Source organism: Oryzias melastigma, linkage group LG21 (genome assembly GCF_002922805.2).
Source record: "Oryzias melastigma strain HK-1 linkage group LG21, ASM292280v2, whole genome shotgun sequence".
Lineage (NCBI taxonomy): Eukaryota > Metazoa > Chordata > Actinopteri > Beloniformes > Adrianichthyidae > Oryzias > Oryzias melastigma.
This window is the reverse complement of record NC_050532.1, coordinates 8583332-8594779: the sequence shown is the minus strand read 5'-3', so window position 1 is coordinate 8594779 and position 11448 is coordinate 8583332. Positions and strand designations below refer to the sequence as shown.

The 11448-nt window shown below is 37.8% G+C and overlaps 1 protein-coding gene across 4 annotated transcripts in view; it reads right to left on the bottom strand.

The window, feature by feature from the left end:
- Window positions 1–1525: 1525 nt before the first annotated feature.
- LOC112155227 (cystathionine beta-synthase) overlaps window positions 1526–11448 on the bottom strand; it is an 11854-nt gene continuing 1931 nt past the window's right edge. The window contains exons 2-15 of one of the 4 annotated variants that reach the window (XM_024286743.2): window positions 10448–10756; window positions 10252–10358; window positions 7531–7665; window positions 7388–7467; window positions 7112–7316; window positions 5997–6088; window positions 5735–5854; window positions 5576–5660; window positions 5398–5503; window positions 5220–5297; window positions 5021–5155; window positions 4805–4913; window positions 2501–2585; window positions 1526–2189 (exon numbers count right to left, since the gene is read on the bottom strand). In XM_024286743.2, the coding sequence (XP_024142511.1) occupies window positions 2065–2189; window positions 2501–2585; window positions 4805–4913; window positions 5021–5155; window positions 5220–5297; window positions 5398–5503; window positions 5576–5660; window positions 5735–5854; window positions 5997–6088; window positions 7112–7316; window positions 7388–7467; window positions 7531–7665; window positions 10252–10358; window positions 10448–10749 (1764 nt within the window). In that variant the 5' untranslated portion in view covers window positions 10750–10756 and the 3' untranslated portion in view covers window positions 1526–2064. Of the gene's footprint in view, window positions 2190–2500; window positions 2586–4804; window positions 4914–5020; window positions 5156–5219; window positions 5298–5397; window positions 5661–5734; window positions 5855–5996; window positions 6089–7111; window positions 7317–7387; window positions 7666–10251; window positions 10359–10447; window positions 10757–11448 lie in introns of all 4 variants that reach the window. The other 3 variants (XM_036209802.1, XM_036209801.1, XM_036209800.1) reach the window with 3 other exon arrangements.

Genomic DNA, 11448 nt, shown 5'->3' with positions numbered 1-11448 from the left:
AGCTCTCAGCCCACATCTGTTGGCTCAGCTGTTGGACAGGACAAGTTAAAGTCTGGAAATGATGGAGTTTAAGTCTTTGTGAATCTGCAATGTTGTCACTTTCTGCCCCCTTGTGGCGACTTCTGGAACTGCAAGCAAGAAACGTGACAACTCTTGATTCTCTGCGTTGCTCTTCTTCCTGTGCTAATCAAAATTACCAACAATAACATTTTAAAATGAATTTAAGACAAGCTTCTCCAGTTTGCTATAATAAAAAAGAGTGAGATTTAGAATAAAGAAGAAGAGAAACAGAATCTCTCCACAGCAGAAGAGCAGAGAGGCAGAACCTACTGACCCATTTAACCTACTAAATTTAGCAGAAACTTCCTATAAAAGGTGAGCTGAAGAGTTGCAAAACGTTGAACCAGAAGCGATTTTTTTCTGCAGAAAGAGGAAAAAATGTTTTAAAGAACCCAAGATGGTTGCATTTTAATGTTCAAAACATTTTGTGTTCTGCAGTGGATTAATGTCAATGTAAACTAATCAGAACTAGTTTAAACTGGTTTGATACAAGCATTTTGTGTGTCTGGTTTTCTGAATCAATCTTCGTTTAAACTTTATAGAGAAACTGGATTAAACTGAACTGTTGTCATGTCCATCCTACAGTGTTCCAACAACAAGAGATGAAGATTCATTTGTGATTCAGAAAGAGGTGCATGAATAAGTCCGTTCATTTTTGGAAGTTAGGCTCAACTAAACTCGGACTGCAGATGAATTTAAATGCAAAATAATGTTTGTGATTGGCTGAGAGGAAAAGCGTTTCCTAGATGATGAGCTCATTGATGAAGTCTATCCTCTTCACAGTTCAGTCGCTTCATGCTGCATACAAAATGTATTAATATGACATTTTTATTTACACTTTTAAATTATAAATTATAAAAGAAATTGAACTAATTACATTTTTCCATCCTCTTTGTAGTAACCTTTATTAAAACCCATTAAGATCATCATCTCTTTTGCAATAGTGACCTGATTAATGTTGGTTACTGGGTCAAAACCTGTCAGCAGCTCTCAGTTTATTCAATTATTCTTAGTTTGGGAACATTTTTTCATTTCAAGTATTTTTTTTAATGAAAAAAGGTCAGTTGGACATAAATAGAAAAGGTGACTAAATTTTGAGTTGTTTTTAACGCTTCTTTTTTCAGTGATTTAAAGCTTGTAACTTGATTTATTGACTTTTTCATTTCATAAAATCCATTAAAAGAAACCCCATAAAAGACTTGTCAATGAAATGTACTTTTATCATGTTTTAGGACACTTTTTCTGCTGGAATTTGATTTTCGAGAAATATTTAGGCATTTTTAAGCAGTAAAAATGAACTTTTTTTACAAGTTTGTCTGTGATTTCTCTGAAGTTTCCACAGTGAAAGTGGAGCAGCTGAATGACAAAATATAAAGAAATCATCAAACACAACATCAAGCTGCTGACTCAAGGAGCTTTCTAGGAATGAATCACCAAAAAGAAAAAAATACTAATTAAGATGACATCAAATGAAGGCCGTTTATTTCTTCAAACATGCAGATTACTGTGAAAAAGTCTAAAAAAAACCTCCAAAACTATGACACAAACCCACAGGAGAGACAGAAAACTGGGCCAGAAATAGTCTATTTTCATCCCCATGACCTACATTATCATTAATTAATTAGAATAACCAACTAATTATGAAATAAACATTGAATTAGCATGTTAAGTAATTAATGCAATAATAAAATACCACTTTTATATTTTAGTTTTCAAAATATCAACCAACATTAAACCTCGTTAAGTTCTCTTGTCTATCAAAATATTAAATGAAGGATTTCACACTTTAAAGCGGATCATCTAACAAATATATAGTTTTAAAATTTGATTTCTGATGTTGAAAAAAAAAGGGGAAACTAACGACTTTATCAAAATGAACTATGAGATTTTAACAACAAAGATAGAAGCTTTAAAAAAATAATAATAGTAAGCAGAAGGAAATCATGTTACAGAAAATGTAACATTTTTTTAACAAAACATTGATAATTGTAGTGATTTGTGGTTTCATGGGGAACGCTGGGACGCAGCGCGCTCCCGATCCTCATGTGTGGCGATGTAGTCGAGCAGGTCGATCGGGGTCACGACTCCAAACACGGCGTGTCTGAGGTGAGCCGAACCGTCCGAATCATCTGATAAAGTACAGAGAACAAAAATGTATTAACTTTTATATTTACAGAAATCTGTACAAGAGAAATAAACATTTTAGTTAGAACACTCCATTGAAAGTGAAGTACTTTAAAATCATCCACAGAATTGATTTTAAAGGCTTAAATAGAGCTTAAATGGATTTCAAACTTCTTCTAAATCGGATTACAAAGGGAAACTTTCAGATTTTCTACATTTTGGAAAAGGAAAAAGTGTTCTCTATCCTACCGGAACTTTTATTTTGACATTTGATTTAAAGAATTGTGAATAAAGAAAGTCAAATTCAGTCTCTTACACTGGATGTGATCGTGCACCACCAGGACAAAGCTGTGCGCTTTCAGGAAGAAGGAGAGCTTCCCCAACGTGTCGGTCAGGTGAACCTGGAAGAGGACGCGGGAAGAGGGGAGGGAAGTCAGGAATAGTTGAACCTTTACTGTCCTTGTTTCTAAGTATGTGAATCTTTTGGGATTATTTGGATTTCTGATTGAATTTGTGATCAAATATATTGGATTTAACCCTTTAACACCAGAGCTCCAGTGTTTATGGATTGCAACTTTTCAACCGTTAACACGACCAACGTGATTATATTAGATTCTGAAGGAGAAAAGCGGCTCGTATGAGCCGCTTTTCTCCTTCAGAATCTAATATAATCACGTTGATCGTGTTAGTTGTTAAAAAGTTACAGTATGTTAAAGACTTTGAGTTTAAAGGGTAACCAAACCCTAAATCAACTTTTTTGTCTGTTGACTTCTATAAATGGGGCTTTAAAAGGGCTGTCTGTAGGTCTTTTGTAATAAATTAAAATAAAATGTTTTAATTTGTTTTATATATAATCAAAAACCGGCTGTGTGCTGCCCCCTACAGGTTGAATCGATGTATTACAGTTTAATTTTGTGATTGGTCAAACCAGAAGTTTGACGTCATGATCCTCAGCAGCAGTAATGATAACAGTCCTGCCTCCAAGCCCCACCCCTTTGACTGGATTTTCAAAATTTGGTTGTGGGTGGAGTCAACCTCCAACTTCCCTGTTTGGTTGCCCTTTAAGCATCACCAGCATTACAAACTGACTGATTCTCCTTTGGTAGCAATAACTTCAACCAAGTTGAGGTTGCATTAGTTAAAGCAGACTGTGTTTATGACAAATTCATGCAGAAATGCAAGTAATTCCAAAGGATTCACAAACTTTTTCTTGCAACTGTACGTTCACACCATGCTCTGTAACGTGTGTTCAAGCGACATCGTTCAAGGAAAAGTCAATGGAAATGCGCAGTCAAAACTCTTGAGTTTACGCACATTTCTTGGACTGTTTTTTGAGTTCTACATTCAAAACTCACGATCATTGAACGCGTACACTAGGTCAAACTTTGACCAATCAGGGACTTGGATTTGGTAGCAACGTTTTGATAGCATCCCTTTAAATTCACAGAATTACCAACCGTTTGAAAATTGATCATGAAAGAGACTCGCGGTTTGAGCCCGATTGGAATGATTTAACACTAACGGTGGGGTCACATTGGACGCAATTCGCAAGTCAAATTCGCGTCTGCTGCCTCTCTTTTGACGGGCGCCAAATTTACTGTTTGACATCTTGACGCCCCGGCTGTAGAGCAACCGCCTAAGTTTTACTGGACTTCATTCATAACCACATCATGGAAAAATACGGATGATGTTGAGCGAGTAGCTTGGGTTTTTGAAGAGCTCTAAAGAGGCGCTGGCGAGCACATTATCTTCATGAGATCATTCAGAGTCTCTTCCGATGCGGTGAACTTCACTTCTGACAGTTTTAAACATTATTTCCTGTCTGTCTGTGGCCACGTTTGAGCATTAACCCGAGAAGGGAAAAATAAAAGTAAAGCTGGAGAATCTTTTGATGAAACTAAGAAAACATTGTAAGCCCATGAAGCTAGAGCGATTGCGTGGGAACTCTCCAACCACTGACGGGCCAGCATTGGGGCGCCGGGCTAGCGACCCTGTTAGCTCTGCGTGGTGGCACTCGCTACGTTGTCTACTAGACAGCCTGCTAGCATAGCAGGCGATCTGTCCAGGGTGTTTCCCGCTTTCGCCCAAAAGTAATCGGACAACCCAGTGGAAATGAAAGAAAATGGATGGAAGTTCAGCCTAATTTCCCAGCCTGGGATGAATAAAGTATTGCTATTCTATTCTATTATATTCAGGACAAAAACCCTCGCACTGAGCCGCCATATTGGATTTTTATTTGTACCCTTTGATCTAGACACTGAAAACGTGTCCAAAGCTGGGAACCCGATTGGTTATATCAACTTTGTTGCACTTGACGCCCAAATCGCGCCACAGGACCTCAGATTGTGTCTGTACATTGACTTAGAATTCAAACTTGACACCAATCGCGTCTGGTGTGAATGCACCGTAAGTCTTTCATACATCATAGTAGAGCTGTGAATGAAAAAGCCTGGAGCAAGATTGTAATTTAACATTTTGCCCCAAGCCTCTACCAACTGTTAGTGGCAGACATGTGTTAGTACCCGCTAGCGACGGTCCAGTGTGAACGCCGTATGCTAAACCGCGCATCGCATGCTCAGTGTGAACGTAGCATCAGGGTTAGCCTCAGTCGCTGCTCGACCTGTTTAAAGTCCTTGCAGAGCACAGCGCCGACCGCATCCGAGAGTTCAACCTTCCCATCATGCACAGAGGACAGGATGGTTCCCAGGGTCACCATGCCCAAAATGGCGCTGTGATCACACAACACAGAACAAGAAATGTCCATCTTTAGAAACATGAAGGTTTAAAAAAAATGTTTATGGTTAAACAATCAACCAAAAGGTCATGGAGCGAGTACCCAGTGTCATCAACCACAGGAGCCTGGTCGAACGTCTTCGCTCTCAGGATCTCCATGGTTTTCTGGCAGGACAGCGATGGCGTGATGGTGAGGGGGGCGGGCACCTGCAGACTCTGGACGGTGTGGCTCCACCACCTTTAAGAAACCAACATCAGCATCCGGTCTGAACCTTTTTTAACTCTTTCTCGTCCTGATTTACCAAACTTTCTTGTTCGTCTGCGCCTCCAGACTGAGGAAGCCCTTCTCAACCATCCACTGGTCACTCAGGAACTTCGATCTGAAACCCAAATCAAAAGTCATTATCAATGGATGACATCACATTTACTTGATCCAATTCTCTATATACAGTCAATGTTCACAGCAATGTTCTCCTTTACATATAGTTGCGAACAGAATCGGCCAAGATGACCACACAGCGCTGGCCCTCTTTAAGCTCCCGCGCCATCTTCACCGCTGCCGCCATCGCCGAGCCAGAACTACCGCCTGTAGAAGAAGCAGGTTCACTGGATGAATCCAAACGGATGAGAAATGTCGGAGAATCCTTCGTGAGTTTACCACACAGAAGGCCTTCCTCCCCGATCAGTTTTCGTGACATGGTGAAGGTCTCAGCGTCGTTGGATTTGTACCACATGTCTACGAGCTGTGGTAAAGAGGGTTAGGGTCCAGCCCAAAATGTAAAGTTTAAAGAATCAACGAAAGCAGAAAGACGCTCACAGATCGGTCCAACACGGTGGGGACAAAGTCGTATCCGATGCCCTCCACCTCAAAGGTCGTGTGTTCATCGCTCTCCTCCGAGTGAATGAGAACCGAACCTTCAGGGTCCACACCCACTATCTAAAACCAGGAGACAGACTTGGATCAGGCCTCTGTGCTCTCATTAAAACACGTTTGTTAATAGTGTTGATTATAGCAAGCAAGTTTTTAAACCAGCAACTGATTTATCAAAAACAGAAGAGGAACAGGAAGTGGTTCTTGCCTTGACATTGGGGCATTTTTCCTTCAGCTTCCGGGAAACTCCGGTGAGCGTCCCGCCTGTTCCCGCTCCAGCCACCAGCATGTCCAACTTACCTGAAAGGAAAAGAACAAATTCTCCTCTTTGCTCCAAAGGATACAATACAATGCAATCATAAAACAGACGGATCTGGAACTGTTCGATTAGATTTTACCAATCATAGACAGACTATCACTTGAGTTGGTGGAGTTGAAAACTATAAAATAATATTCCAAAATCTTGATCCCCGAGTTCCTGACCCACAATCCCTATAATAATGAGGTTCATTTAAATAAATGAAAAGAATAGTATGAAAAAAATGGAGAACTATAGAACTGAGTTAACTAGAATTGAATTAAATCCAATTAAAACGAAATGAAATAAAAAAATAAAGAAAAAATGTTTTGAATGGAAATAAAGTCAATATTATTTCATTTTCATTTAAATCTAAAAGGTAAAATATCATACAATTAAATGAAGCTAAATTGAATTGAAATTAATTTAAAAAAAATGAATCCGACTGTGTTTATTTAAATTTGACCGTATTGACTAGAACTTAAGAGAACTGAATTGATTTCAACTGAACTAAACCAAAATAATTTAACTGAATTCAACTAAATTAAATAGAATAGAATAAAGTGAATTGAATTAAGCTAAACTGATCCTAATTAAATGGAATTATATGAAATAGAACTATTGAATTGAATTGTATTCTATTGAAAAATTAAATATAACTGCACTGAACTTAATTGAATTGAATTATGCCAAATGGAACAATACCAAATTGAATTAAATTATACGGAGTTGAATTAATTTTCATTAAATTAAAAAATGGATAGAACTGCTCTGAATTGAACATAACCGAATTATAATGAATTGAACTGAATTGACTGAACGGAATATATTTAATTTATAATGAACTGAAAAAAACTGAACTAATATAAATTAAAGTAAATTCAATGGAATTGAAAATTTCCCAGGGTGCAGCTCAATGCAGGAGCACTGGACCTTCACCACATCCACACCAAAAAACCTATATGATACTAAAACCATTCACTCAAACAAACTTCAATACAATAGAACTTTTTAAGAGCACAAACCATCACACTGCTCTAGTATCTCCTCAGCTGTGGTGTCGTAGTGAGCCAGGGGGTTACTGGCGTTGCGATACTGGTCCAGTATGTGTGAATTCGGGATTTCATTCTTCAGGCGCCAGGCTGTACAGATATGAGACTCAGGGGAGTCGAAAGCAGCAGACGTGGGCGTACGCACAATATCTGCTCCGAGACTCTTCAGCACAGCCTCCTGGAACGCACAGGTGAGCAGGAAATGATCCAGCGAGCATCAAAGTCGTCTTTCTATGCAGAAGTACTTGCCTTCTCCATGCTCATCTTCTCAGGCATAACAATAATGCATCTGTAGCCTTTGACAGCAGCAATGAGAGCAAGGCCGATACCTGCAAGCAACACAAGCGTATTGAAAGAAGTTCCATGAAGTGTCACTGATGTGACGTGATCACCTGTGTTTCCAGAGGTGGGCTCGATGATTGTGTCTCCCGGTTTGAGGATCCCAGCTCTCTCGGCGTCCTCTACCATCCGCAGAGCAATCCTGTCCTTGATGCTGCCTCCTGCACTGAAGAACTCACACTTGACCACTAAATACGCAAAAGAAAACGCAGCATCACCAGATGGGACAAAGATCCACAGGTCAAGAGGACATCATGGCTAATAGTATTAGTGTGTACATAAAAGTCCATAATGTTCTCTCCGTGATTTGATTTTATAAATACTGATGGTCATAAAGCTTGGAAATACTAAAATAAAAACTGAGCGACACATTTTTAATGAATAATTTAGATTCCTTCAATATATGAAAACAGATTAACATAAAAAATAATGTATTTTGATTTTGACAAAATAATGCCTCGGAAAATTTAGATATATGACAGTTGACATCAAAAGTGTAAAAATTGACTCTTCAGAAGAACTAAACATTTTGAAGGGCACAAAAAGGAAATCACGTATCAAATAGCCTGAAGCTTTGGAGCATAGCTAAAATTTTAGCACATGCTAGCTGTTTTGGAGCATAGCTAATATGTTAGCTACATGCTAGCTGTTTTGGAGCATAGCTAATATTGTAGCTACATGCTAGCTGTTTTGGAGCATAGCTAATATTGTAGCTACATGCCAGCTGTTTTGAAGCATAGCTACTATTGTAGTAACATGCTAGCTGTTTTGGAGTATAGCTAATATTTTGGCTACATGCTAGCTGTTTTGGCGCATAGCTAATATTTTAGCTACATGCTAGCTGTTTTGGAGCATAGCTAATATTTTAGCTACATGCTAGATGTTTTGGAGCATAATTAATATTTTAGCTACATGCTAGCTGTTTTAGAGTATAGCTAATATTTTAGCTAAATGCTAGATGTTTTGGAGCATAGCTAATATTTTAGCTACATGCTAGCTGTTTTAGAGCATAGCTAATATTTTAGCTACATGCAAGCTCTTTTAGAGCATAGCTAATACTTTAGCTACATGCTAGCTGTGCTAATATTGTAGCTACATGCTAGCTGTGCTAATATTGTAGCTACATGCTAGCTGTTTTAGAGCATAGCTAATATTTTAGCTACATGCTAGCTGTTTTGGGGCATGGCTAATATTGTAGCTACATGCTAGTTGTTTTGGAGCATAGCTAATATTTTAGCTACGTGCTAGCTGTTTTGGAGCATAGCTAATATTGTAGCTACATGCTAGCTGTTTTGGAGCATAGCTAATATTGTAGTTACATGCTAGCTGTTTTGGAGCATAGCTAATACTGTAGCTAGATGCTAGCTGTTTTAGAGCATAACTAATATTGTAGCTACATGCTAGCTGTTTTGGAGCATAGCTAGTATTGTAGCTACATGCTAGCTGTTTTGGAGCATAGCTAATATTTTAGCTACATGCCAGCTGTTTTGGAGCATAGCTAATATTGTAGCTAGATGCTAGCTGTTTTAGAGCATAGCTAATATTTTAGCTACATGCTAGCTGTTTTGGAGCATAGCTAGTATTTTAGCTACATGCTAGCTGTTTTGGAGCATAGCTAATATTGTAGCTACATGCTAGCTGTTTTGGCTAATTTGGTAATTACCAGGATTTTTGTTTGTTTGTTTGTTTGTTTTTAACTATTTTGGAGCTTAGTGCAGAAGCTGAAAATGGCCTACCCTACTTCTGTTATTTTTAAACATTTTTTTTAAGCAGGGCAAGCCATTTTAGGCTTCTGTAGTTTAGCTATTTTTTTAATCAACATGGTAATTTTGGCTAATTTGACATGTAGGTAACATTTTAGCAAGCAATCAGCTTCAGTGTTTTCAACATTCACACTTGATTTATCTCAAGTAATGCTACATATTTAGTTTATTTTGATTTTGTCAAACCAATCCCTTGGAAAACTCAGACATATTACAGTTGATATCAAAAATAAATAAATTGACTCTTAAGGACTATTGAACATTTTAAAGGGCACAGAAAGGGAATCTGGTATCAAATAGCTTCTTAAGCTCAGTTTTATCGCTGGTTTGGTTTTTCTCTTTTGGCCTAAAGAACAAGGGAGCTTTCACATACCTGCCCTTCTAAAAGAGCTGGTCGAACAAAACCTCAACATTCAGGGGAGTTACATGATACACTTGTTTTTATAGGTGAGGAACAGGAAGCTGGCAGTGACTTTTGCTTTTATTTTGTTAAAGGAAACCAACTTTAGGAACGACTGAAATATCAGCCTTAGATTTGATTATTTTTACCTACAATAGTATATTTGGCTTTTCTTTCCTTTTATAATTGTTCATTATTGTCGATTGTGATAAATATTATTCAATTTTTATAGTGTTAATACATGAAAAAGTCTCAAATGTTGCAAAAAATGCTTTTTTACATTTAAATATTAAATCAAGGCAATTATTAGTAAAAAAAAAATACTTTTGTGATACACATATGCTTCTGTCTGCATATTCTTTCAAGTATTAAAAGTGTTTTAATATGCAAAATAAACACCCTAGAACAGCTTTTACACTCATAAATGTTGTTTTTGTGTCACATCGTCAATGCTAAATGAAAGTTTATCAATTCCATCAAATGAATATAATGTTTAAAAATATTTTCTGGATGTGTAATAGAAAATTTGGATCACATTTTCACACCATTCTGTTTTTTTTAAACATTTTTTTTTACCATGTTTTCAGTTCTTTGAATGTCCAAGTACTCACAAACTTCACATTTGAGCCCAAATTCCTTTGGAATTTTGTTCAGTCGGATTAAAGGCGTGTGTCCGATGTGATCCAAGACGCTGGGAAGGATGCTGGTGGGTTTGGTGCTGCCGTGGATGGAGGAGAGAACATCCATGAATACTTTTGAAGTCCTCCAGATGCTGGTGGCCGTGTACGTCACAAGCAGGCTTCTTACCGCTCTGGGTGGCTGTGGGGTGACTCGGAAGCGGGAGCGCCGGGTCTCCAGGTGCACCTGCTGGGCAAATCCGGACGGATCCATTTCAACCCTGACGCCCCATCCGGATTCCTCTGGTCCCTGGTGCCGTTCTCTCCAGCATCACTGTGCTCTGCGTCAAGGCTCCCATCTTCGAGACCACTGTGGAGACCTTCAGCTGCACTGACTCTGGCAGAATACCTGTCTGTGTGGATCAGGTTAGCAGTGTGGGGACAGGAAGCTTGACCATCTTTCAAGCAAGGAGTGGCAGACACAGAAGGCATGACTGATCTGCAGAGAGACAACACCTTGGATTTTCACAATAAACTTCCATCTTTCAGCAATAAAAAACAGTTCAATCAATATATTAATAACATTTCTGCATGTTCCTACTGTAATTATAAATATATATAATTAATTGTTTGTTTTTAACATCCGAATTTAAAGTCAAATTGCTGAAAATATGAAAAAAAATGACAGTTGGACCATGAACATGATGGTGATTAGAAAAGTATACAAATAATTTTTGCTAAAAATTAAAATTTTCCTCATTTAGACTTAAAAAAAAAAAACTTTAATAATTTTTTTCCTCCCTCATTACTCCCTTCAGAGAATAAATCAAACTTCTATCTCCACTGCTTCAATAAAACCCATTTTCTAGTTCCCTTTCGGGGTCACGGGGGTCACTGGAGCTGACCCAGCTAGTGTCGGGCGAAGGCAGGGTTCACCCTGAACAGGTCACCAGTCAGTCACAAACATAGTTTGATATTTATCTATTTAAAGATCTTTGATTATTTTTTTACATATTTTTTTAGGGTTTGACAAAGTTTTATGTTTTTCTGAACATTTATTTGGATTATTATGAAAATAAAGATTTTTTCTTTTTAAAAAAATGAAAATATTTGACAGAAAAGATTGTTATTCACACAGAAAATAATATATATTTGCACATTTTTTAGTCTGCATACGTGCTTTTATTTTTA